Source organism: Trifolium pratense, linkage group LG5 (genome assembly GCF_020283565.1).
Source record: "Trifolium pratense cultivar HEN17-A07 linkage group LG5, ARS_RC_1.1, whole genome shotgun sequence".
NCBI lineage: Eukaryota > Viridiplantae > Streptophyta > Magnoliopsida > Fabales > Fabaceae > Trifolium > Trifolium pratense.
This window is the reverse complement of record NC_060063.1, coordinates 55,407,705-55,435,658: the sequence shown is the minus strand read 5'-3', so window position 1 is coordinate 55,435,658 and position 27,954 is coordinate 55,407,705. Positions and strand designations below refer to the sequence as shown.

The following is a 27,954-nucleotide window of genomic DNA, read 5'->3' as shown; positions in this document are numbered from 1 at the left end:
GGTCAAAGAAACTTGATGTATTTGGTTAAAGATTAGGACCAAATACATTCACTTTTGTTGACCTACTTTTGCTTATATTTTGGGACGGAGGGAGTACTAGTAATAAATGATCTGATTTTGAGTTGGTGTACTATTCATAACATTTATTTTGACCATATTTTTATATTAATATTATACATGCAAATATTAACGTATGAGATATTGTTTGATTTATCTTGATAATTATTTTTAAAATATATGACTTTTATAATTTTTAATAAACGTAAATGTGATGAAATAGATCATTTATTTTGGGACGAAGGAAGTAATATTGTTAAGGGTCTTGTTAACATGTGCCCTTAGGACACATGTTAAGATATACCAAAATAGAAATTCAACATTTAATGATACAAGAAATTTAATGCTTCAAAAGTCAAAATGCACAAATTAACATTTAATAATTTCTATTTTTGCTTCTTTAACATGTGTTTTAAGGGCACAAGTTAACACTCTCCTATTATTAATTAGTTTCAAGAGTGAGTAAAGGGTTGAAAAGAGCAAACCTGGAGCTGACGGGGCAAGGGACCCACGATAACGAGAAGCAGACAAAGACAATGAAGAATGGGACCCACTATGTATTGGTCTTGTTTGCTGGCGTTACCACTACTGACTCACCTGTCCTTGTCTTACGGGCCCACAACAACTGCCCGTATATGCCGGTCAGCCAGCCATCTTTACACGTGCGGTCTCTTCAACTCCAAACTGTGTTAGAAAGAAAGATTCCACGTGCAACGTGCTTCTAAATGATTTGGGTTTTGCTCAAAAGGGAAGGAAACTCAATCATACATACTAGTAGTAGTAGTATATACTAATACTACTACAAAATATACATTGAAATTTGAAATTGTATACTCTTTCCGATTATATACATATATATATATATATATATATATATATATATATAAATGTTGATTTTTTAGATACATTGTAGAATCAATAATGTATTTAGACCATAGAGAGAATCTGGTTTCATATAATGGAAGTTTTTAATTAAGAAAAATAACGGTCATACTAAACAGTGTCCTCATAATACTTGTTAAGCATACTAAAAATGAAAATTGAAAGATAAAGTTAATGCTACAAAGATGAATTTTTATGTTTTTAAAGTATTAAATGCACAAGTTTCAAAGTAAAATTTCCATATTAGAATGTTTAACCAGGGCCTTAGGGGCACTGTTTAACATTTTCCGAAAAATAAATTTTTGATTTTAAAATGATTTAATGTATGATTTTTAAGACTATACTAAGTATTTTAACATGCGTCTTTAAAGTATATATTAATTTTCTCTCCGAAAGATTGTCAGTTTTAGGGTTAATACATCACGATTTTGTTCTTTATAGAAATAGTATCTACATCGTTTGAAAGGTGTGAGTGGTGTATATAAACTACCTTTAGCTTTAATTATCAATTGATGTGAGACTATTTTGATGCATCTGGAACAATAGCCCCAATCGAGGCAAATTAGGAGCTAAAGGGTGTTGAACCACGAGCATGGGTGGGTTCGTTTCCCATAGACGACGCCAATGTTCTGACCTGACCTCACGTCCACATCTTCAAGAAATTGTCCGCTTTGAAGTTAACCCATAACGGTTTGTCTTTGTAGAAAAAGCGTTTTGATGATTTAAATAATATGAGTGGTGTATATAAATTTCTCTTAATCTCGATTACTAATTATTTTTTGATAAGGTATAAATTTTATATTAAATTTGATTAGTAAACCGTGCTGTACAAACATGCGGGCTTATGCCAAGGATGTGAGGGCTGACCCAACACATGGCCTGGGGGACTAGGTGGCCAACTTAGGCCCTTAGCAATAATTATGTGAAAAAAACCTAGGCTAGTAGCTTTGGAGGGGTCATGTAATACTCCCTCTATGATCCCTTATATAATTTTTTTTTACTTTTTAGATTTATAGAATGTTTGATGTATTTGGTCCATTTTTAAAGTCAAATATATTAATTATTCAATGAATCTAAAAAGTAAAACTTTTCTTATATTAAGGATCGGAGGGAGTAAGTCAAAATAAGTCCTTAAAATAAGTTATTCATTGACAAAATAAATTGCTTCCGGACATACAAATTTAAAGAAATATTTGTCATTTTGAAAAGTTTAGAGGGATACTTAACAAATTTTGCAATTTTATGGGGGTACTTTGCTATTTACTCCATTAGATTTAGCCATAATTAGAGGACCGAGCCATAGAAGCAAAGGGACTTATGCCAAGGACGCGAGGGCCGACCAAACACCTGGCCTAGGGGACTAGGTGGCCATTATTCTATATTCTATTCTATATATATATATATATATATATATATATATATATATATATATATATATAGATTTTTTTTTAAAATTTTTTATATGAATTGTTCGAATTGTATAATCATCGTCCCTTAGCAATTATGGAAGAAAAAAAAAAGGATTTGGTTGTCTTTTTTTTTTTTTTTTTTTTCATTTTTCTACATTTCCCTTTTTCCAGATCTCTTTCTTATTTTCAATCTTTTCATTAAAAAGTTATAAACAAATCAAGAGAAAGATAGAGAGAAAAGAGAGATGTAGAGAAATGGAAAGAGATGATTCAATTTAAAAAATAAATAAAAAAATGAAGCCCTAAGTAGCTTTGGAGGGGGTGTTCACCAAGCACCACTCTTCACTGGCCGCATGTTACCAACCCGTACCGTATGTTCAATCCTTGCCAAAGCTCTAGGATTGAGTATGACAATGATTGGATGATCTAAACAGACAATAAAGAGGGGTTTAACCTTTAGGATAAGTGGTTTCAACGCTATACACTCAACAGTTATCCAAAAATTTGACACTCCTTCGTTGTTGTTTAAATAGATAAAATATACTATTAAAAGATATTTTGCGGTAAAAATTAGAGAATTCTTAGTAATATAAGAGGGAGAAGAGCAGTTACCTAATTTAAATTACACATTTTGAGTTTCGTTTCTCTTTTAACCACCTACCTTAAAGATGTACAAACATGGATTCTATTGGCCTTTGTTATGCCTTTTCAGTCTTTTTCTTCTTCTTTCTTTTGATAGAATTATTTATTTGAGTTTCTTCAAAAAAAGAATTATTTATTTGAGACATAAATGGATAAACAGAAGTATTAGAGTTGTACTCTCATTTTATTACGAGTCGTATAGAGCTGGTCTTATCTCAAAAAAGTCATCCCATTACATCTAACTTTTCTCTAAAAAGATCTCACAAAGGATGCAAAAACAAAAACTATGATTTTGAATTACAACCTTATTGAAAATTTTTCAATGCAATCAAACTTTCTTTTCCTTATTTGAGGAAAATGCAATCAGAAGTTGAACATTTATTATTCTTTACATTTTACGGTTTATGAGTGGATAGGTTGGCATATAAGCTAAGGGGTTGTAATTTACTTAAGAAAAATAACATTTTTTGTTTTTATTTTTTAGAATATAAGTTGAAACTACAATATATAAAATATGTGAATTATTTCACTTATATGAATATGAGTCATCTTATTTGAGGAGATTAAAATGTTCGATGGATTATTATACTAAACTAAGAGTAACTATACAAGTAAATTTAGGCACCACATCTTGATCTATAACCTCAATATATGAGTAAACTGTCAAATACCCCCCTGAAATTTTAAAATTCGTCAAATATCCCTCTAAAATTTGAAAATAGGCAAATACCCCCTTAAAATTTTAAAAAGTCAATCAAATTGCCCCCTGGCGTGGACTATGACTGGTAGTGCCAGGGGGCAATTTGATTGACTTTTTAAAATTTCAGGAGAGTATTTGCCTATTTCCAAATTTCAGGGGAGTATTTGACGAATTTTAAAATTTCAGGGATATTTGACAGTGAATTTCAACACTTATATATATTGCTTAACTTCTACTTTAATGTGAGACTTTTGACTCACACTTGAGATATCAACAATTTGGATAGGACATCACCAAATATTCAAAATTACATTACATCAATGTCTTTAAATGTTCTAGGTCTAAACAAAAATTTGAATGAATTGGTTTTAGATAAAAGTGAGTTTAAGGCAAAATAACATGTGTTTGGAAGTGAATTGAACCACTTACACACAACAACAATCTTATGTATGTGCATTACTCACAAGTTTAGTCGAATAAATGACAGTTAGAGTTGAGTCTTTGTAGGTCACGTTCATGGCCAAGAATGATTACATGCTCTCTATCATTGTCTAAGGCAAAATTGTATTTTTGACCCCTTAATTTTCATAAACTTGCGATTTTAGTTTATTAACTTTTATAATAGCATTTTTGTCCCCCTAATTTTAGTCCATTTTATATTTATCCCTTTCTATTTTATTCACATTTATCCCTTTCTTTGTACTTTACATTTACTTATGTTTTTCTTGACTTAATTGAGCTCAAGAATCCTAAATTTGTACTTAACACTCTTTGAAAGAGTTAATGAATCCAAAATTAGGAGACATGGTTCATTCGTTGACGTAATCTGTTGAAGAAAAGAGAAATGACTCCAAGTGCAATACACTAAAAATAACCTAGTAAGTAGTAATCTTTACCAACAATGGATTGTTCAAAAATTTAAGATTTGAGTCCCTTATGAGTTCAATTTTTATCTCTTGCGCATGAAAAAAAAGTAATTGAGAGGGAAAGAATGCACATTGTATGCCCAACATATTTTCTGTTGAAAATTAGTCAGCACCAAACGATGGTTGAAACTTCTCTTATTATGCAACTATAACATAGCTAAAAAAAAAAAACTTCTTGCTTTTCTTTATATCAACCTAATATTTTTTCAACAAAAAGAACACCTAATGATAGCAATCCAACAAACTTTTGTTAAAAACATACAAGACTAAACATAACATTATATGCCTACAAAATAATTATAAAATAAAAAAAAAAAAAACCAATCTTATAATCAGCATGATAAATAAGAAAAATGATTAAAATCTTGAAAAATAAAATAAAAAAATACAAAGTGAAAAACCTAAGCATATATACCCTTAAATAAAAAATTAATTTAAGTTTTGGTCACCATTTTTCCTTGAAATGGTCAAAGGGCAATGAGAAAATAAAATCATATTAACATTCATAAAAAATACATATGTAATTACATCTCATTTCATTCTCCACATTTTAATGCTACAAAAGTGGGCTATGCTTGGCCAATTTGAGTTTGGTCATAATGCCTTGACACAAAGAAGAACATTGGGAAGGAAGAGGAAAAAAGAGAGGAAAGATAGAAACAAAAAAAAAACTATCTTTCCTTCTCAACATTTAGCAAAATCTTTAGCAAAATCTTATTGTGCTAGTTGGGTTTATAATATTTTCTGCATACAAAGATATTCATAAGCAGGTAGCATTTATTTGTCTTTTTGTATTTTCACACCCTACATATCCATTTTTCTTTTCATAATTTTTTGTTTTTTAGAATTGACGTGATCATTGAAATGTTAATAATATAGCATCTAAAATAAAAAAAATTAAAATATTTATTGAAAAAAAAAATCTCCTTGTCACAATATATAGTTTATTTTTTTGCACATGCATGACAATTTTATCTCCGAAATTATTTTCTAGGTTGTGAAGGTCGCAATATGACGAAGAATTTTTACGTTTGAGATATTGTTTTAGAATTTTGTTAATTTCATGAACTAAATCGACTAATGATACAATTTCGATGATTAAAATTGTTTTTCAGGTCACAATCAATGAATTTGAGAGCTTCAAAATTATAATATTTAACAACCTAATCAAACAAGTCAAATTGATTCTTAAAAAAATGTCACAAAGCACATTAAGAAGAGCCATTGGAGCAGTAAAGGATCAAACAAGCATTGGCCTAGCAAAAGTTGGAAGTAGCTCCTCACAAGGTGATCTTGAAGTAGCCATTGTAAAAGCAACAAGCCACAATGAATATCCAGCTGAAGAGAAACACATTAGAGAGATTCTAAGTTTAACATGTTACTCGCGCGTATTCATAAGTGCTTGTGTTAATAATCTCTCTAAGAGATTAAGCAAGACAAGTAGTTGGACAGTTGCTTTAAAAACACTTGTTTTGATTCAAAGGTTGTTAGCAGAAGGTGATCCTGCTTATGAACAAGAAATATTTTTCTCAACTAGACGTGGTACTCGACTTCTTAACATGTGTGATTTTATAGACAAGTCTAAGACTGAAACATGGGATCTTTCAGCGTTTGTTCGCACTTATGCATTGTATCTAGATGAAAGGCTTGAGTATAGAATGCAACATAAGCGTGGAAGGCGTAGTAGGTTCTCGTTTGATGAAGATGACGAAGAACAATCAAGGGTTAGGGAAAGAGGTAGATATAAAGAAAGAGATAAGGATAAAGAGGTTGTTGTAAGATCTCCTCCATTGAGTGAAATGAAGACGGAGCAACTATTTTCCAAAATGCAGCATTTGCAGGTGTTGCTCGAGCGCTTTATGACTTGTCGTCCCACAGGTTCGTTTTTAATTAGAACATGAAAAGTTCGCCTCATATGATTATAGGTGTTTTCGCTTTTAGTTCTATTTATCACCGTTGTCAGATATGTTTTAATAATGTCACATATATAGAGAAGGACTCCAACTCACATATAGAAACACTTCTTCCCTCGGGGTCACTCCTCGGACTCTTAACTCCCTCTATTACGATATTGAGGCCGGGATATTAAGAGCAGAAGATGTAGGTGAGTTGGAGTCCACATAACATTATTAATCCTATGTAGCGAAAACCGTATTTGTTTTTGTTAGACATGATAGCATCGAATAAACAGATCGACAACGGGGACTAAAAGACATCACTTTTGAGATGTCTTAGGACAATAAAAGAATTAATTTTACAAGAATTTTAAAAGCAAAAACCTATATATTTGCATGATCAAAACCTCTACAGGCATCTTACATTATTCTTATATAGTTAGGGAGCAATAGGTATTGTAAAAATGCACTCTTTCAATGAATGCAAACAAAATTTCAATAAAATAAAATAACATATAAAAGCATAAGAAGAAATCTGATACTTATTTGAATTCAACAGGGAGAGCAAAGTCTCATAGAATTGTGATAGTGGCACTCTACCCAATTGTGAAGGAAAGTTTTCAAATATACCATGACATGACACGAATACTAAGTGTCTTCATCGACCGTTTCATTGAAATGGAGGTACAAGAATGCTCTAAGGTTTACGACATTTTCTGCCGTGTTGGAAAACAGTATGACGAGCTAGACTTGTTTTACACCTGGTCTAAAAGTATTGGAATTGCAAGATCTTCAGAGTATCCAGAGATTGAAAGAGTTACAGCAAAGAAATTGGAACTCATGGATCAATTCATCAAAGAAAAAACCAAGAAGAAACTTGGTACACAAGAAAAAGAAGTCGAAAAGAATGACGAAAATGAACTAGAAGAGGATATGAATGAAATCAAAGCACTTCCACCACCAGAAGGATTCAATGAGAAACAAGTAGAGGATGTTGTAAAGGAAGAGATAGAACAAAAACAAGAACAAAAAGAAGAAAAAATAGTGCAAACAGAAGTTGATTTGTTAGATTTAGGTGATGACATTATTGTGACAAAACAAGATTATGATGAAAACAAATTAGCATTGGCATTATTTGATGGTGAATTACCAACAAGTAATAGCACACAAGCTCTTCCATGGCATGCTTTTGATGATGAATCAGATTGGGAAACAACACTTGTTCAATCAAGTAGCAATTTACCTAATCAGAAACCATCATTAGGTGGTGGATTTGATACATTGTTATTGGATAGTATGTATCAACAAGCACCAACATCAATGCAAGGAGTAAATGGTTATGGAACAATGTTAGCATTGCCAGCACCAACATCATCAAACAATGGTTCTTATGATCCATTTGCAGCATCATTGGCTGTGGCACCACCAGCTTATGTGCAAATGACAGAGATTGAGAAGAGACAAAGGTTATTAGCTGAGGAACAAGCAATGTGGCAGCTATATGCAAATAGTGGAATGCAAGGACATGTTGGATTTACAGCACATCAACAACCTAGTAATCTCTACATGGGAGGGTACCAACAAAATTATTATGGGAACTATCATTAACTAGGAAGATTTTTTTTCATTAGTTTGTACTAACCCAAATCACTTTCCCTCTTCCCCTTTCTTTCCATGGTGAAGTGAAATTTAATTGGACAGCTATATAGAAGAACTTGTTTATAAGTTTCTTGTAATTTATCACACACAAGTGAAAATGCAGTCTATCAGATTATTTCACATATTTAATCAAGGGTGCCATTAACATGTGCTTATATGACACATGTTAAGGAGTAATAAATGATACTTGATCTCACTTATTTTACTTTGAAAAAAACAGCATCATAAAGTGTTTCTCATAAAAAAATTAAAGACAAAAATGCCCTCTTTAAAAAAAATGTAAAAAAGAACAAACAAGAACCCGTCTTCTTTTTCTCTCCTTCCGCCACAGTTTTGACTTTTCAGTTTTTTTAATTCTTTATAGTTTGTTAGAATTTTCTTTGAAATCATATATTATTGGATTAATAACTTTTTTACATATCAAATAAAATACCGTAAATATAATAAACTAATCAATAAATTTAAAGATGTTATGAACAATTTCTAAGCATGAACAATAATATGGAAGAATAGATGAAGGAGAGAAAGAGAAGAGAGAATAGACTATTGTATTGTTCTATTCAAGGTGTGTATTACATTGTAACAAAGGGGTCCTATTTATAGGACACAATTAGGGGACAAGAAAACCTACACAATAATGGACATTCATTACATATTATTCATAACACTCCCCCTTGAATGTCCATGAAGGATATTCTTTCTCTAAAAAAAAACCCTAGTGAAGGAAAAAGAGTACATCATCATTTGTGTGTGAACTGCCTCATTAAAAACCTTACCAGGAAAACCAGTGGGACAAAACCACGGTGAAGGAAAAAAGAGTGCAGAACATATTTATATCTCCCCCTCATAAAGACAATTATTATACATGAGATGAAAAATCAAATAATCTTTTGTACTAGCTGCTCCAAAGTTTTACTAAAAGTTGACTCTGTAGAAAAATCTGTCATATCTTCTTTATTATACTCTTCTCTAAATTAGCACTGCGTCTGATATTATCTTCATGTTGAGTTGTTGCAGGAACCATCATTTTGTAATAAAACAACGAATTTCTTGTATGTGTTGAATTACAATCCTCAACAAAAACATCTTCTCAACTTGCTTGATGTAGTGCTAAAATCTTCACATGATTGGATGATATTGTTGTTTCTTTAAAGTATAAATAATTGTATGCTTTGCTTTACTTCAATATTTGGGTTGGATGAATAGGCAAAAATAAAATACTACGAAATTATAGCAAATATATTAGTGAGCTTAATTGAATTAAGATATGGTACTTCAGGACCAATTCAAATTGTTCATCATTTTCTTGAGGCATGACACATCAAATGACATTGTAACCATTTTTAGTATACAACAAATTAGATTTGTCAATGTTAAACTGTTTTAACACTTTTGCTAGATAATCTTATTTAAATTATAAATTTAAATGAGAATATCTCATAAGCTCTTCATGAGTCTAGATGATATTTTATCATTAATATAAGCCTCAGATATAAAAAATTCATTCTCAAATATAACTAAATCCTTCAGGGATCATCATTATCAAGTGAGCCAGTCAAATACGTTAAAACACATATTTCACATGAATTGAGTATTTCATATGCTACTCAACTTAATTAATTTTTGAATTCACTTCAGGTGAATATGCTTCTTGAAAATCAATGATAGACATTTATCAATATACTTGAATAACAATTCAAACTCTAAATATTTTGTTTTCATTATTTTTCTCCTGAAAACTTATTCATATCGATTTATCTCCATCTGCAGATGAAATGGACTACTGGTCCAAAAATATTTCGCTTTGCAAAGCTACTTTAATATTGTATCAATTGCGTCTATCAATAATTTCATTGTCTATAATCTTTAATAGACTTTGATCCGTGATCCTCATAAGAATAATCCATATTCTTCGTTATATTATAATATATCTAATTGTACAATCCTTCATAGATGTATCCATAATGAATTCTTCAAGAATTCGTGGAGTATAATTGGTTTTTAAATTGTTCAAGAACTATATAACAGATCAAATCAGTTATTTATCCAATCCTTCAGGGATTGATGTTCATTTTACTTATATCTATGAATCTTCAGGATTCATATTTTAAAAGATATTTTACGGTACTTTTAGAAGCGTATGCTTATGAATCTTCAGGATTCATATTTTAAAAGATATTTTACGGTATTTTTAGAAGCATATGCTTATGAATCTTCAGGATTCATATTTTAAAATTTCATCATACTATGAATCTTCAGGATTCATAATTCAAAAATTTCACTACGATACTTCTGGATCGAAGGTTTGTGAATCAATATAAAAAAAACAAGAAGACAAAAAATTATCCGAAAGAATAGAATAAAAAAAATCATGCATAAAATAAAATTGTCACTTCCCTTTGTTGATATACCTTTCTTGAAAGGGGAGAGACTATCGTGCTGATAACGTGTTATGAACAATTTCTAAGCATGAACAATAATATGGAAGAATAGATGAAGGAGAGAAAGAGAAGAGAGAATAGACTATTGTATTGTTCTATTCAAGGTGTGTATTACATTGTAACAAAGGGGTCCTATTTATAGGACACAATTAGGGGACAAGAAAACCTACACAATAATGGACATTCATTACATATTATTCATAACAAAAGATGATTTTTTTAGACTTTTAAACTATTAAATTTTAGGACAGATCAATTTTGTATGAATGAGCTAACTTTATATTGAAAATGAATTACCGATAGTAAAAATATACCATCTTATATTAGTTGAACATGTAATAATGTAATAAGTTATTCTCAGATGATGACTACCATTACACTTTCACATTAATATCTGCACTACATTGGTATATTCTATATCACACACAACCCTTTCATGTTAATACAAACAGCACTTTGCTTTAGGAGAAAGACATCCAAATATTTGATAACTCGCTCTTGCTTTCTCAGATGTTAGACGACAGTTCTCACATTCAGTTTGAAATCTAATAATATCTTAATGCCATATTTCTTCTTAACCTAAAATACACAAGGAGTTTTGGGATTAATATGGCCAAGGATAAATGCTTGAATTGATATTCAAATGGAATTTTAATACGTTTAATCTCATTTTGGTTCGAGGGTGTTGTTTTTCGCTTTGTGCTTGAACAGAGGGCATAGGTCTAAGCAACATTATTGGGAAAGGGTAAAGGTGTGAGTGAGCTCATCAAAATTTCATGCATCTGCATAAGCAAAACAAAGCACAGGCTTATGAAGTTGAAGTCGTATTGCATATAATCCAAAATATATATATCAAGCTTTTGTTTCTAATTTCAAGGTCTTGCTCAACTTCCTGGAGCTATAGATGGAAGCTGTTGAAATATATTATTTCATCAATTCGGTTTTCAACACAAAAATACATGATGAAAATGTTCTTCAGCAACTTTGATTACACTGAGACAAATAACCGAGGGGGAAATAAACAAATTGAAAAAGTAAAAAGCTCAACTAAGGTACTTAGCCTGTAAGAGCTGAGTTGAGAGCGCTATGCACATCAACACCAATCTGGGCTTCAGCTTTCTCCAAGTCAGTTGATGCTGAGTTGAGCTTCTGAGTGAACTCTTGAAGACCCTTCTGCACTAGGCTTGCATCAATTTGATCCACTGGGACAGCCTCAACAGTGATAATATCAGCAACAGAGTTTGCATGGATGAAGACAAAGCCACTGCTGACAAAATACTTGGTTGTATCATTCCCTTCGTGTACAGACAGGACCCCAGGTTTCAACTCAGCAATTGTTGGGACATGTCCTGGGAGAACACCCATCTGGCCAGTTGTAGCTGGGACTATAACCATATCAACCTATAAAACATAAATTGTGTCATTTTTCAACGCAAGGGAAGGAGAATTAATGAATCTTCTAACATTGAAACCCTGAGTCAAGAAAAAATTATCAAAACCCAAAACACTGGAACCCATGTGGGCAGGGAGATTGCAGCATTACAAAAGGAGTCATCGAGAATGTTTTCATGGTTTAATATATTTTTCCAGTCACTTCTTTTTTCAAAATTTACTACGAGTTATGACCAGTGTTATTGATGGCGGACCATGGTAGAAAGCCAAAAATTCGCCATTTTAAGCCACCCTCCTTCACAAATTGGCCATAGCGGTTGTCAAAAAATCTGCCACGCAATCCACCGTGGCCGATATTTGACAACACTGGTTATGACTAAGAGCAAATAATCATCAATGCATATGTTCTGGCAGTAATGACATTGTAAACATTGCTAAAGCCTAAAGACAATTTTTCATTACTTAATTGGATTAAACATTGCTAAAGCCATAAGAAAAGAAAGAAGAAGTTTTTCTAACGATAATGCAAATGGTTTGAACTTTGAACAACCATTATAATAATAGATAAAAACGCATCTTACAGGTTTGTATTTTGTACCTTGCACTGGACAGTTCAATAGTTCAAAGGTTTTCAGTTATGCAAAACAAACGACACTTACCAACAACTACAACCCTTTCCTACTAGGTGAGGTCAACCACATGAGATGAAACGATGCTATAATGTCCTATCATGAACTAGACTACAGACAGACTGCTTAAATCCAATATCCAAATCCTTCTTAATAGTTTGACCAATAATAGTTTTATATAAACATGTTCAATGGAAGAGTATCAATACCAAGTCCTTTAAAGAGATGATGCCAAGACCAAAATGTGTACGTACTAATACATCACCTGATATACAGATCATAAAATCACCACATGATCAGGTGTTCAAATTTAAATGTAAAAAATAACACTGCTACCCATTTCAATTGCCACTTTCATAGATTATAGGAAAGTCTATCCATGTTAACTGATGTTAAGCACAACAAACTTTGTCTTGCAGTTTGGCAATATTCTTCTTTCTCTAAATTTTCAGTAAGTTAAAAAATTGTCTAGGTTTAGTTGGGTTATATTATAACATGATGTAAACAAGGGGATGACAAGAGAAGATAGCAAGGCTTCAATTCATGTTCTATATCACTAAACAATTCATTCGTCACGAAATAAGGAAAACACACTAAGGAGAAGCAGCTGAAATCCTACAGCCTTAGTTTATCCAGGAAATCCTAAAATCTGAGGATTATGTTATTCCCACAGGACAAAAATTCTATATTGTAATAATCTAACTGTAACGTTTCAGCAATAGATGGTTCTATAAGAAGTCAATATTACAGAAGCAAAAAAAAAATCAGAAAAAACTATCACCACTTATATATTTTTTTTAAAACATCATAAAAAAGTGATCAAATAACCTACTTTCGCTCGCAAAAGATGATTATACACAGCAAAAGAAACCACGAAGGACACTAAAAAAAATGCAAGTTGAATTTCAATCCTCAAGCAATTGAAATATGAAGACAAAAACTTAACATAATGACAACAAAACCATGCATCGAAACAGAACTGAACATAAAGCAGCATTTCTAGTCATGAAAATAGAAATCTCCCCCACAAAGAGAATTTAACAACAAACACGGCGATGAACACTATCCTATATTCAGTCTTTTTAGCTAAATTAAATGGAAAAACCGAAAACTATGTATGAAATCAAATATTGTATCATTTTCTTCTTTGGAAATTAAAACATTAGTAGGCCCAATTAAATAACCCAAATTAAAAACAACAAAAAAAATACATTTTTCTACTAATTAGGGTTAAACTACATCGATCTCATCTAACAATACCATAACGTACTAAAAATGAATCAAATATCAAACAAATATTTCAATCCAAAAATCCTTCTCATCAATTCTTCCTATATTTTTCCTTACCCCCTTTTACTCAAACAATTAGATCATAATCAAATCCTAATTTCAACCAATTGATTCAATTTAAACCTAATCCACATTCACAATAATCTCAAATCACCAATTTCAAAAATGTAAAATCAACAACACAAATCAAAATCAAATCATACACAATCTAACAAATCACAATAAAAAATTATCATCATCATCATCAACAACAACAATGGGGAACCAATCGAGATGAAAAGAGAGAAACCTCTTTAGCGGCCAATTGAGAAGAATAAGGAAGAACGAAATTGACGGTGAGTTTAGTAGGAAGCGTAGTAGGAACTGGAGGACGAGGTTTGAGGAATTCGAAAGGTGTCTTCGGTGGGTCTAGATTGGGGCTAACTTTCTTCCAAGCTTCAACGAAAGCGGAATCGGCGGCAGGGGTAGCCACATCGGTGGAGAATCGACGGGTAGCGGCGGCGCGAGAGAGGAAAGTAGATGTAGCGCGGCGGAACATGGTGAATGTTAGGGTTGGATCGCTCGGGCTCGCAAGTCGGAGAGAAAAGAGAAATGAGTGTGTGTGCGTTAGAGAGAGAAAACAGAGAAAGAGAGAGAGAAAGAGAAAATGAACAGAGAGACAGAGAGAGAATAGAATGGTTGTAAGCAATGTTTGTAACTGGGCTTTGGGCTTTGGGCTTTGTTATTGTGTAGCCCAGCCCAATATCCAAGTTTTTTGTTTTAATTTTAAATAAAATGAAGTGAAAAATATCAGTGAAATTCACACACAAAATTGCAAGGTTACAAGTTCGAACTTGAGTAACAATATTGATATTTACTAGTTAAGATAGGATTGTGGATATTGTGGTTTATGTTTATCAATATAGTCTTCTATTTTTTGTGGCTAATGGGGAGGAACGAGTAAACTGCCAAATACCTTCTTGAAATTTCAAAATTTATCAAATATCCCATGAAATTTGGAAATAGGCAAATATCCCCATGAAATTATAAAACGTCAATCAAATTACCCCCTTGTGTGGACTCTGATTGATAGTGTCAGGGGACAATTTGATTGACTTTTTATAATTTTAGGGGGTATTTGCCTATTTCGAAATTTCAGGGGGGGTATTTGACGAATTTTAAAATTTCAATGGGGTATTTAACAGTTTACTCGGGGAAAAACATAGTTTGGGATGTTCTGTGGATGGAGTGATGTTTTTTAGATCGGCAAGTTTAGCGGTTGATTCGAGAGTGTCAATTGAGAGATTTTTAGAAGGGGCTAAGGTGTTGATGGGGGAGGGTGGGGTCGGATGAGATCAATCTTTATCTTAGATCATCGTTTGTTTGAGAAGAAGATTTAAGGATTAATCTTTATCTCAACTATTTATTGTGTTGTTTCCCATAATGTGTGTTATGGTATTTTAAATTGATTATGTGTATAGAACATTTTATCTTTAACGTAATTACTCACTTTATAGTTTAAATACTAATAATACTAATAATACATTATAGTTTAAATAAGTGTCACTAACACTGACAAAATGAAATTTAATCAATTTAGGTTTGTCTGGTGGTATTAGCTTGGGATTTGGAGTGTGTTGCTTCTTATGATCTTGGGTTTGATTATCTTTGGTGCCAATTTGGATGGACTAATTTAACTTCTTAAAAAAACAAAAGAAAATTTACACTCCATTTATCATGTGGTCACTATTCACTAACATACTAACACTAACACTTTGTCCTTCAAATGAAAAAAATAACACACATTACTGATAAGATTCTCTTTTACCAACACCGTAGAGTAGAGACTTGACAAAGTAACTTTTTCTTAAGAAAAGAACCTGAGTTTGATTCTTAGAGTTGTCTATTTAGGAGATAATTCAATCCTAATTAAATAAAATAAAAATATCATATGTTTTACCAACACTGCGAGCTTAAATGACCTAAGTCGTGTGATACTTTGGAGTGTCTACTCGAGGTCAAAGATTCTAATTATGTAGGGTTAATGAATAAAAACTCTTTTAACTTAGTCTCTAACCTTTTCTCATTTTGGATCCAGCTCTCCCATTTCTCTCATTTCATTGTTAATTTATTCGATTAATTGTTCTTAACACAATAAATCTATAATTGTATGCATTTACCTCAGCAATAATTGTGATTTGAAGTGTCGAAGCACCAAATGGGAAAATATTAGTATTGGTTATAGATAGATGAAGATTTGTAACCAAGCTCACAATTTTGTTCACAATATCATCATTTTCCTTCTTCTCACATTGCATACCAATCAACACATTCTTCTATGAGACTCTTGCTGTGACTTCAAGCAGTGATAATTCATCAATGAACCTATTACCAACAAAGTTTGCTTCACAAGTGGTTGAGTTTTGTAGTTTGATTTGCTAAAAAATAAGAGATCGGACTGGACAAATTATATTGTATTCAGTTTGATTTAGAAACTGATTATGAGACTGAACAAAATATATCATAAGAGGCAAGACAAAGTTCTTAAAATTTGGAGGATTAGGGTTAACTTCAAACTTTATAACTTCTATATTATTATTAATAATAATAAAGATTTATAAATATAAGCTAATCAACTTAAAACTGCATCCATAAAAAGAAACCCCACTTAGAAAATATTTAATGCTATATAGAATTCCCACTTTTTCAATATTTTAAAACTAATTACCCTCACGTAAAAAAAAAAAAAAACTAATTATCCTCACGTAAAAAAATTGGTTGAAATATAATAACTCATCTCATATTTTTGGCGGAGATTCGATGTATAACATGTAACCAAAAAAATGCCTTGAGTTTGATATATATCCACACCAACCACAAACCCATGTGCCATCTATATTATACCATTTAATTACCCCCATTTAATTTAATTAATAAATATAAGCTAATCAAGTTAAAGCTACAATCATAAAAGGAAACTACACTTAGAAAATATTTAATGCTACATAGAATTCCCTCACGTTTTCAATTTTTTTTAAAATAATTATCTTCACGCAAAATCAAATTTAATCAATTCCACTTCATATAAACAAAACATTAGTCTTATAAATTGAGTGCAACTATGAATCCAATTCATTCATGAAATCAAAAGAAAAATATAAAACAAAGTTTGAAAGAGTAATTAACATTCTCATAGATGATATAGTTATGGCAAAAATCATGAGTATTTCATTTGTTTTGTTTCTCATTGTCGTTGGGACAATTATGAATGGCTATAAAGTTGAGGGTGGAGGAAGAGGTAGTTACCAATTGGAGGTTGATCCATGCGCGCGAATGAGAGAAATGTGCGCGATTATGCCACGTGGATTCTTCTGTGCTATGTACTGTTACAATTGTCTTCCAACTGATCCAATCTGCAAAGCTCAAAGCCGTGATAATTAGACATTGTGGCTAACCATGCATGGTTTGGTTTGTGTGTAGTATTGATATCTATAGTTACGTTTGAATATTTTGCTTGTATGAATTTATTATGATATAAATATTATATAGCTAAATAAATCTTGATAGGCCTTTACTTTGTTGGGTCTTAGCTAGCTTCAATAATCCAGGATGTGATGTGTATATTTTTATATACATTTGTGCTATGGGTTTGAAATTATTTTTATATAGTCATGTGATCAAATATAATTTCTTAATTACGTTCACAAATTAAATTTGAATTTTTTATTTTATTATTTTAATTATTTCATAAATAATAAAAAATTATATGAGTGTTATTATATGATCACGTGATCATAAAAGTCTTCCTCATGAGTTTGTACTTTGTCATATTATACGAATCATATAGTGGATTCTTGAAGCTACAATAGTGTCATAGATCTACCTTGAATTTTTCAACATATGATGATGACATCATCTTAAGTGAAGGGAACATGATCAATAAAAAGAAGAAATGCACTAAGGTTATCACTACATTCTCAAACCTTTCTGTTGAGTCACATCTCAGTTTGTTATATATGTATTTAATCTCATGAACATATGTAAATATGTTATGTAGGGATACAAACTGAGATGTGAGTTTTGTTGCTTATGTTGTGGTGCAGCAAATTCAGAACTCCGTAGAGGCAATCAAGCAAGCGTTGGTACCTCCTACGATGAATTGGATCAAATTTAATTATCGATGATGCTGTTAACGTACATGGTTTAATGGCCGCGTGTAGCAGCGTTTTACTAAATTCAGATGGAGAGTTTGTCATAGATTGCCTTGTTGCCTTCGAACATAGGAGCTTGTTCTATTACTATTGTGAAATTATGCGCTATCGAGGTCTTCAAATTGTTCATTCTAAGGGTTTCCTAAACATTTGGATCGAATTGGACTCCCCAGCAGCAATTAATTTTATCACTGGTGGCTACTCTATTGATCGCTGGTTACTGCATAATGTTCTCTCATACGCTTAGAGAGGCTAATCAAGCGGTTGACGCTTTGGCCAATGGCGCTGACACCTCTTTCCAAAAGGTTTATAAGTTTTTGTTGTTTGGGGTTTAACAAAACCCTTTTGTCATTATATATACCATCATCAAAACACATTAGTTAGCCTATAGGTCAAGTGTTACGTACACTAAACTACGATTATCAACAACAACAAAAAAAACCTTACACTAAACTACTAGATACTTTATCCAATAACATTTTTATTTACATTATTATCATTGTAATGTTTCTACACCCAATCATCCTCATTCTAGAGATAATAATTCCATGTAAAGAAAAAATAATCTTCAGCTTCATTTTAGGTAATCCATCCTCCCATTCTATTCCACTTCATAAAGCAAAGCTAGGTGCACAATCCTGTAGCAAAATGTCACCATTATCATCTGGAACACCATCAAATATGCTTAAAAAATTATCAGGTGCATGTAACCCAAGGTAATTCTGATAACAATCATGATTCTCCTCCATAAGATAATTCATCATTTCTTTTCCTTTATTATTATTATTATTATTATTATTATTACGCACGTTGTGTTTTATGTGGCCATGATATTGAGCAATTCCCATGTGCCAAGAAGTCCAATCAGGGCGACTCCAAAGGTAAAGAGGCGGTGCCTTCAGGTTCCAGTCTTCCAATTGCTTATGTTGAGTATCGACAGAACCAGGTAGATAAAATGACTGGTGGAATGAACAAAATGCAAAACATATATAAGCCCTTGAGTTAGTCACACAATCTTGGATTAAAATCATGTGAGTTTTACCTCAAACTCACCTTTCCTGAACATATTTCGTCATCTTCCCAAATTAAATCATATCCACCTTTGTTTCTGTCAAGTCTGCCAAAGTAGAAATTAGTCGAAACATTAGTTTTTTTTTTCTCATTGTTATGTTTTTATTTTACTTTATATTATGGTATAGATGTCATAAATATTGGGACTGAAAAAGAAACAATACTAACCTTCTTGTTACTTTTGGCACAATAAGTATAAGGAGTTTTGGCTTAAACGTCAATGCCTTGTTAATAAATTTGTTAGCAAGAGAGCCGTTGACACCGAAAGGAGGATTCAGCCCTATGATCTAATCAAGTACCAAAGTGAAAGAACATATTAACAAAAATATTAAACATGAAAGTGGTTATATGTCTATATAAGCTAATTGAGAAAAATAGCTTCAAGGCCTTACAAGTTGAGAACCATGGGGTAATTCCTCAGCCTGGACAGTCATCCAATCTCTCTTTTCAAAGTTGAAATCATTCTACAGTTACAAGGAAGATTAAAAATTATAAATCTCAAGAGTGAGAATTCGAGTTTCTAAACTATAGACTTGTCCATTTCATGTACAAAACACTATTCATGCAGAGAGGCTATCTGGGAAAGCCACTAATATATAATGAAAAATGTACCTTAGCTTGGAATAAATCATAGTTCTTAAATGAACAAGACTTTCCAGTCTGGTCAAGCTTTGATTTCATTAGACAGCTGAAGTCATTTGCGCCACAACAGAAGTCCAAAACCTGGCAAAGGTAACAGTTAAATATAAAGGATGCAAGTTAGTTGAAACAACAATTAAGTTAAATTGAAACTGTCAATAGCAATCATTCATATAAGAATTTGTCATCTGCCAAGCAAATGTTATCAAATGCATACACACAATTATAAACTACTTCAGAAATGTTTGTCCGCCCAATTTTTATGAAAATGTTTATATCACTATCAGACTCCCATACTTCATTGAAGTAGGACATTCCAAATGCACACAAATAATCCCCACAACGACGGATCCGTAATAAAGTTACTTCATTATAAGGCAAAAATAATGATCCTAGTCTTTCGAACTGCAACTACATATAGAATATACATATTAGGAACAAGAGCAGCTTTCGAACTGCAACTACATATAGAATATACATATTAGGAACAAGAGCAGCGTGAAACATTAAAATTTGAAAAAACATTTTGCTAGATTGTGTATGTAAATTATCTTATAACATTTTGATCTTATCTCAGATTATCTCTTAAGATTAGTATTCTTATCTGGTAAGTATTAGGATTCTAGTATTAGTAATAATAAGGATTAGTGCTTATTCTTTTGTATCATAAAAAAACCATAATTACAAAATCTAAAATTCTCCATTTTATCTCCGATTATATCTTCAATCTTTCTCTACCCTCCATTTTATCTAAAATCCTCTGAATTCAAAATCTATATTAATATTTTTTATTTCTATTATCCAAACAAAAGAGTTGAGTTACAAAATAATATCAATTACACAACGACAGTAAGGTGTATAATACCAAAATAGATATGCATAAAGGACAACTACATACCGTGTCACCACTTTGCACATACCAATGAAGCCTTTCAACAATCTGCATTAGAGAGCTCTACATTAGCTATATAGTAATGAGAGAGAATTCAAGGAAATATTCAACATAAATGACTTCATAAATTAAAGTTATTCTAACATTTTAATTCATAAAATCATTCATTTCAATCAGTTATCACTGAGGCTAAGAGCAAGGTAAAACAGCCGAGTTCTGGAGTTCGAAATATAGGTATCTAATTTAGTAATGTACAATGAATCCTCCCAAGGTGTGTTGATAAATATGAACAATATCATGCTTATATAATAAGTTAATAACTATGTGATAGTTGTGACTATTTTATAGCGTTCATTTTTATCATCAAGACAAGGCATACAAGCATAAATTTTGATGACCATCTATCCTACACAGCTCAAGAAAAAGATCCCGAGAAATGTACTAAAAGTTCAGCTTCAACACAACCAATGCCTGAAAAAATATTCTAAAAGAATGTGCTTACCTCTTTCAACTTGTCTATTTTAGTGAAATGGCGACCAAATGAAGTATATCGCATGCCATGAAGAAAAGGTGCAAGATAGACCTTGAGCTGCTTCTGCAAGTGAATTATAATCAGATGAAAAGTATTTACTCGAGAGGTGTTTAATTTACAGAAAAAGGGTGAGAAAAATAGAAAATGTCTGCATAATACTCTTGACCTAACAGCTTGAGCTTTCAGCACAATTGTTCATGGAAATAGCTTGAGTAGTTAGACAAAGAGAAATGAATGTTTGTATATTACACTTCTATGAATCTAAAAAGGACTATGTAAAAGTATTTAGAACAACTTGTTTTAACCTTCCAAGTAAAAATCTGACGAATAATTTCTGGCCCACAAATAGCTTTTGCTTCCTCAATACTACATCCTTCATTTAACTTCTGCAAAGCTATTTTAATAGCCTGCAAAATAGTCAGAGATTCTACTATTATAAGTAAAATGAAATAATTAACCATTTGAATTTAACTTGCTCAGATTCTACTTGACATCAATGCTGACATCTACATTGAAGTGGTATAGAGAAGACAAACCTTAACAGAACCTTCAACTTTTCCGTGAGTAACACTCTTATGAAATGCAGTTTCTGTGAAACTTGAAAAGAGTTGATGGTCCTTTTTAAATTCTTCCATGTTCAGATTAGACGTGACTTCTTCCATTAAAGATAAAATTCTGTACAGCATAATGTCCAAAGATAAACAGGTGAATTTACAAATCAATCTTTTTCTTCAATTAACCCAATAAAAAGAACAATCATATCATAATCCACATAAAATACCGGCTTTCCATTTCTGCTTTTCTATGCTCGAGTGAAGTTTTGACTTTTTTTACCAGAGGCATCTTTAAGCTTGTTTCTTCAATTCTACCAACAGATTTTTGCTGTTGGGATCTAGCTTCAGGCTGCCTTGGAATACAGGACAAGTTATTATTTTTCAAAGGCACTCTGTTTTCATAATTTGGTAATGACCTATTTGACCCAGACGCCGTTTCAACTTTCAAATATTTTCTAGCCCTGTCAAAATTATCTGGTCCAGTTGACAGATGTGTATCTGGCTTAGAGCATATTTTCTCCATAATTTTCGAAGAACTGCCACTTTGAAGGCCAGCTCTTTCCTTTAAAATTAGTTTTGGCACCACTGTCTTGTTAGGAGGAAGGTCATCAAAACTTCTCTTCAACGGTATAGCAACCTTCTCGTTGTTTAATAATTTGAAACTGACTAACTTCCTTTTGACTTCCTTATTAGGAAATATCAGATGGTTTCTAGCAGGAGTTCCAAGTTTCAAAACTATCTCATGATCCCTAAACAACAATGGGTTGTAAATAACAGTGTAAGGCCTTATTTGGCTATTAATATGAGGATTATGTATCAAAACACATTTTAATCTCCAATTACTAAACACTAACAACTTACAAGCAATACATCAAAATTCTGTTGTCAAGAAGATCATCCCAAGCCCTCTGCTCAATGCCCAAATAATAATCAAATGTGAAGGAAATTTCCCTGAAGAAAGTGAAAGAGTTTGTGATAATGAGACATAGCATGCATGAAGCATAAATAAGAAAAATATAGAAATAGAAGGGTATTCAACATAGAACACATGAAACTGTTGAAGTGGATACAGGAAGAAATGAAAACAAGAACCTACTTGGGCAAGCATTTCCGGTGGTAAGCCTTGGGGCAGCGTCTACACATCGCAAATTGCAAATCATGAACATTTCTATTTTCACCTTTTCTGCATAGCGAACATATATGAAGAGGACAGACAAATGTTTTTTCGGTTGCAATGTTCTTCCTCATTGCCTCTTGTTTGGGGTCAGTGCCAGGGTAGAGTAGTCTTGCAACACATTTAGGATGGTAATAGTGACCACAATTTGCAGTAACACAAGGAAATACCTAAGAAGAAACAAAAGAAATGTTTAAATACACATCAATTGATCGCTACATTTAAATTTACTTGCATATTAATGAAATGGTTGATAATACAATTATGGAGCAGTTAGTTAGACGGTCAGAATAATGACATGCTAAATAAAGTGAGTTTTGGATTAAGGTTAAAAATCAGAAGGCCAGAAAATAAATGAAATAAAGGTTCTACACATTTTTAAACACCTGGTTTTTTTGCACAAAATTATAAAGAAACTCTTCTGTAAATCAGCAACAGAAAACCATTAGGAAAGAAAAAAACTAAAAAATACCTCTGGGTTAGATGATTCATCCGATGAACCTAGTCTGCCACATGCAAAGCATTGATGCTTCTTATGTTTACAATTTTCACAATAGAAGTTTGGAAAAGCCTGCAAAGTTAAGATTTGGTTTTATCAAATTTATTTGAAATCAAAGAAAAATAATGCTAACTAGGAGTTTGGGATTTTATTAAAATATATTGTAAAGGAAGATTGGGATACAGCACTTACATTAACTTGAGTAATAGTGTAGCCAAGAGAATCACAAAGTGAATCTCTGCCAGCCTCTATGGTGGCATGGAAGGATCTCAGACACCTTCCTTCACAACTGGATTATTAAAACATAAAAATATACAGTTAAGTAAACGAAGAGATGGGTTATTTACTTTTCAATTAAGGATGATAAGAAAAGAACAATAATATGTATTTATGGTCAGAGACTAGTATACATACGGAAGTATTTCACCGCCATTATCACAAATTGCACAAACAGTATCGTATCCAATATTTTGCTCTTCATCTACAATGAGTTCGCCTTCACCGTCAGATTTGTCATTCTCCTCCTCCAACTCCAACTCCTCCTCCTTCTCCTCCTCCTCCACCTCGTCCTCCTTCTCCTCCTCCTCCACTTCCACCTCGTCCTCCTTCTCCTCCTCCACCAACAACTCCTCCTCTACCTCCTTCTCCTCCTCCACCACCTCCTCCTCCTCCTTCTCCTCCTCCCCCTCCTCCTCCTCTTCCTCTGATTCAACTATAAATTTTGTTTTCTTTGTAGTGTGAACATCCTGCTAATTAACCAATATGATGATGAATAAGAAAGAACATGAAATATTACAAACTACAAGGGGAAAAAAAGTCATGCTCACCTCGGGGAAGTCTTCATTTGAACATGTCTTTCCTATGAAATTAAGCAGATACTGTCCAATAAAATTTAAAAAAATTAGTAAAAATATCAGTTACCATGAATTCTAATATACTTGGCACACGGGTTCCATTTATTTTGCTAAAAAAATAAGGGGCACAACAGCTCAAGAGAATTTGTACATTTAATTATCAAGTTAGTCTAATAATTGGAAAAAATGTAGCTCAAGGACATAATGAAGGTGCTAGAGGCCACAACAATGAAGGCAGCACAAAGTGGTGGCTACGGTTTTGAAATGGAAGCAAAGTCGCCTGGATCGGAGGCTCTGATACCAACTTGAAAGATCATTTGATACGTTACTGGCTCTAATACATAGACTATTGTACATGAATCCCAATAGATGTTAATAAGGAGAAAAAGGAAATAAAATCTACACATTATCAAGAGGAGGAACGAATGTAATATTCTATCGTAAAGTAGTGTTTATACAACAAATACCATTTCATGAAAAAGCAAAATGTAAATGAAAGATCTAGGGTAGTAGAATCAAAGTATCAAGCCATAGTAACTCCTATGTATGAACACGGATGAAATAATGACTTCAATTTTGCTAAATAAGCTCTATGAAACTGATTTCTGATTAAGCAGTTTTGCACATTGCCTCGAAACTAGTCTTTCACGAGAAGACTAAGATATGGAGCTTCACTGTGACTTCATCAATGAAAATATCTTTTTGGAGAAATTACCACCTTGTTTGTGAATTCTAATGATAAACTAGTAAACATCTTAACTAAAAATATGCTCATGTATCAAACTTGATGAATGTGACATATATGCATTTGCTTAGGGGGAGTATTGATATTTGATTTGGTTGATATCTTATACAATTAGAAAAAGAACTAGAATATTCACTTGATGCAAATAGATATATTTCTGAATATAAATATAACTACATGAAGCTGAGATATTTTCTCTCAAGTAAATCCAAACATACATTCAAGTACAAAACAAAAACAGAATTATGAACCTTTGATTTTGATAAATCAGTGTCCCTTTCGGAAGCCTCGTGAATCAATGTCATATGACTTCGAACATCATTCTCAGATGGTGGATTATCAAATGAGCTACAAAACAGACATTAATTTCATTAATTGAATTGGAATACGTGAATAAAAATAATCTACCAAGGATTAAAAGTAAGTTCTCACCTAAATTCCTTCAGAAGTTTGACCAAAATAGATACTCTTGATTCCTCTGGATACCGTTTCACACAATGCAACCAATAAACTGTGACCAAGACTGACCTAATAGTATTTTCAAAGCATTTTCTCGGTTTTAGAAGTGTTATCCAGTATTTCTGCCTCAAGAGCACTGAAATCACAGGCTGCTCACATGAAAGTTCAAATCTCCATCCTATAATTTGTTTGTGAATTTTCTGGAGGCCATTATCAGTGGTGCCACGTAAAAACACGTTTGTTTCTGAGAAACACTCGACCTCATCAACACTCCACAATAATGTCAAATTAAAAAATGACTCAAATTGCGCCTTATCATTCTCAAACCAATAACTATCAACAGAATCTGGAACAATCTCACCCTCTTCATCTGAATCTGATGATGCCATTAAATGCTCAAAAGTAGGTTCAGAAAATCTGCGCAATATGAAATATATAAGTTTTAGTAGTCCACCCCTTTCAATCATATAATCTTTATTAATTTACTAAGAAATAAACATTGACTTTGCGTGTGTTTGGTTCTGCGGCGGAGAGAATTGATTTTTGCAGAATTGATTCTGTAAAATTGATTCTGGCCAAAATTGATTTTAAGCTGAAGTGGTTTATGTTTGGATATATTCATGAAAAAGTGAGTTGAACAAAAAATTTGAGTGTAAAAATCAATTCTAGAATCAGAAGCTACGATTTCTAGCTTCAAGTAGAATCAATTCTGGAGGCAGAATCAATTCTACTTTTGAGAAACCAAACAAGTCAGAATCAATTCTACACGTCCAGAATCAATTCTGGATGCTCCAAAATTGAAACCAAACATACACTTTGTAAATTGCAAGAAAAGTATAAAGATGCATTACAATTCTAATTCTAATCCTGTACAAAATCTGATTTAACATAGGTGAAGTACTCATAATAAGATACAATACCCCTTCCAATCATTCATGTTATTTAACTTACTCCGTCGCACAAAAGAGTTTAATGGGAATGTAATGTCGATGTAAATTAGTTTTACACCGATATTCAATGAGAACTCATCCTATTGCCACAAAAGGCCACTTTTCTCACTGTAAAACTAGTAATGCATTTCCCCTTTTCTCACTGTAAAATTTGTAAACACTTTCAGTGCATTTCTACTTTTCTCAAAATAAAACAAAATTAACAATACCAATGAATTTTCCTTGTACTAAAGTGACGGAAAAAATGGAAGCTAGATGTATTTCCTTACTTATACAAACACAAAAAGAAAGAAAGATTTTTTTTTTTAATGTATATTTGCTTCAACGGTGACAAAAATTGGTTTTTAAAAAATTGATTACTGCTAAAGATGAGTTGAAGATAAAATGATTTATATTCGGAAACATTCATGTAAAACTGAGTTAAACAAAAACTGAGACTAAAAATCAATTATACAATTAAAAAGCTCCAAACTCTAACTTGTTAGTATCACTTTTGGAGTCAAAATCAATTCTACTCAAAAGCAACCAAACATGTCAAAAACCCCAAATTCTAACTTCAAGTTAGAATCACTTTTAGAGTCAAAATCAATTCTACTCGAGAACAACCAAACATGTTAAAAACCCCAAATTCTAACTTCAAGTTAGAATCACACTTCAGTCAAAAATCAATTATAGCAACGAAACATGTTAACAACCCCAAATTCTAGCTTCAATTAAAAATCACTTTTTTTTTGTTGTCAAAATCAATTCCACATCTCTAAAATCAATATAAAATAAAGAAAAATACAAATACATAAACAAACCCAACCGTTGAAATTTGAAGTTACTACCACCTTTAACTCTCCAAACCCTTTTCTTAGCTCCTGAGTTTCCAGAAAATGCTGCTATAGCTACTTATAACTACCACTCAACTTTTCCACAAAATTTTCCTCCATTTTCCCACACTTTCTCAGCATCATCCAAACAAAAAACCCTAAATCCAACACGCATTTTGCTTCTTTAAAAAAAAAAAAAAACCAAAAAAAATAAATAATTCACACTGAGTAAGTAGAAAAACAGAAACACAATACAGAAAAACCTAAATCACACACACACATTGTGATTTTCAAGTTCAAGCAAGCAAAAATGTGAAAATCAGAAAAAATTGAGAAATGTGAGAGTGTGAAGAAGATGAAGAATCTGATTTTTAAATTTTTTTTTTACCTTTTTTGTGATGATGAAAAATGTTACTGTGATTGATTTGATAAGTGATTTATGAAGAAGCTTGCATTACACGCACGGACGCACCTTTCTATTTTCGTGATAACTTTCTAATTTTTTAATATTTAATTTATGAGTTTTTCATTTTGTTTTGTAGTGATTTTTTAGTAAAAGGGTTTTCTCATGGTTAATTTATGATTTACGGTTACACTCATAGTCATAGCATGCCATAAAATTCGCATGGACATGGGCATGAAGAGCATGGCATGTTTG

At 32.2% G+C, this 27,954-nt stretch overlaps 3 protein-coding genes across 7 annotated transcripts; 1 reads left to right on the top strand and 2 right to left on the bottom strand.

The window, feature by feature from the left end:
• The first annotated feature begins 5,812 nt into the window (after positions 1 to 5,812).
• Positions 5,813 to 8,242, top strand: LOC123883334 (putative clathrin assembly protein At1g03050). The gene is made up of 3 exons (XM_045932099.1): positions 5,813 to 6,340; positions 6,386 to 6,498; positions 7,075 to 8,242. The coding sequence occupies exons 1-3, from the start codon at positions 5,813 to 5,815 to the stop codon at positions 8,117 to 8,119; spliced, it is 1,686 nt and encodes a 561-aa protein (XP_045788055.1). The 3' UTR covers positions 8,120 to 8,242.
• Positions 8,243 to 11,438: 3,196 nt separating this feature from the next.
• LOC123883333 (ATP synthase subunit delta', mitochondrial-like) lies at positions 11,439 to 14,583 on the bottom strand. The gene is made up of 2 exons (XM_045932098.1): positions 14,212 to 14,583; positions 11,439 to 12,012 (listed from the first exon to the last, which is right to left on the bottom strand). The coding sequence occupies exons 1-2, from the start codon at positions 14,458 to 14,460 to the stop codon at positions 11,668 to 11,670; spliced, it is 594 nt and encodes a 197-aa protein (XP_045788054.1). The 5' UTR covers positions 14,461 to 14,583; the 3' UTR covers positions 11,439 to 11,667.
• A 3,843-nt stretch (positions 14,584 to 18,426) lies between these two features.
• Positions 18,427 to 27,785, bottom strand: LOC123883332 (protein ENHANCED DOWNY MILDEW 2-like). 5 transcript variants are annotated; one of them, XM_045932094.1, is made up of 21 exons: positions 27,685 to 27,763; positions 27,315 to 27,478; positions 25,505 to 25,948; positions 25,324 to 25,420; positions 24,301 to 24,351; positions 23,888 to 24,219; positions 23,666 to 23,762; positions 23,447 to 23,545; positions 22,897 to 23,144; positions 22,662 to 22,751; positions 22,028 to 22,549; positions 21,783 to 21,921; positions 21,552 to 21,653; positions 21,217 to 21,309; positions 20,721 to 20,762; positions 19,796 to 19,906; positions 19,576 to 19,647; positions 19,352 to 19,470; positions 19,166 to 19,229; positions 18,922 to 19,071; positions 18,427 to 18,750 (listed from the first exon to the last, which is right to left on the bottom strand). In XM_045932094.1, the coding sequence occupies exons 3-21, from the start codon at positions 25,918 to 25,920 to the stop codon at positions 18,724 to 18,726; spliced, it is 2,871 nt and encodes a 956-aa protein (XP_045788050.1). In that variant the 5' UTR covers positions 25,921 to 25,948; positions 27,315 to 27,478; positions 27,685 to 27,763; the 3' UTR covers positions 18,427 to 18,723. The 5 variants fall into 5 exon arrangements, with proteins under 5 accessions (XP_045788050.1, XP_045788053.1, XP_045788052.1 ...); XM_045932097.1 differs by having other exon boundaries at positions 27,315 to 27,475; positions 27,685 to 27,729; XM_045932096.1 differs by lacking the exon at positions 27,315 to 27,478 and having other exon boundaries at positions 27,685 to 27,785.
• Between the last annotated feature and the right edge of the window lie 169 nt (positions 27,786 to 27,954).

Excerpts from the sequence above, each read along its gene's own strand:
- LOC123883332 (XM_045932096.1), bottom strand. The coding sequence starts at position 25,920 with ATGGCATCATCAGATTCAGATGAAGAGGGTGAGATTGTTCCAGATTCT. Across the intron at positions 23,145-23,446 it reads ATGAATCATCTAACCCAGAG|GTATTTCCTTGTGTTACTGC; the intron begins GTATTTTTTAGT and ends GTTTCTTCTTAG. Across the intron at positions 21,654-21,782 it reads AAGTTGAAGGTTCTGTTAAG|GCTATTAAAATAGCTTTGCA; the intron begins GTTTGTCTTCTC and ends ACTATTTTGCAG.
- LOC123883334 (XM_045932099.1), top strand. The coding sequence starts at position 5,813 with ATGTCACAAAGCACATTAAGAAGAGCCATTGGAGCAGTAAAGGATCAA. Across the intron at positions 6,341-6,385 it reads ATGACGAAGAACAATCAAGG|GTTGTTGTAAGATCTCCTCC; the intron begins GTTAGGGAAAGA and ends AAGGATAAAGAG. Across the intron at positions 6,499-7,074 it reads ACTTGTCGTCCCACAGGTTC|AGCAAAGTCTCATAGAATTG; the intron begins GTTTTTAATTAG and ends TTCAACAGGGAG.
- LOC123883333 (XM_045932098.1), bottom strand. The coding sequence starts at position 14,460 with ATGTTCCGCCGCGCTACATCTACTTTCCTCTCTCGCGCCGCCGCTACC. Across the intron at positions 12,013-14,211 it reads CTCAATTGGCCGCTAAAGAG|GTTGATATGGTTATAGTCCC; the intron begins GTTTCTCTCTTT and ends TATGTTTTATAG.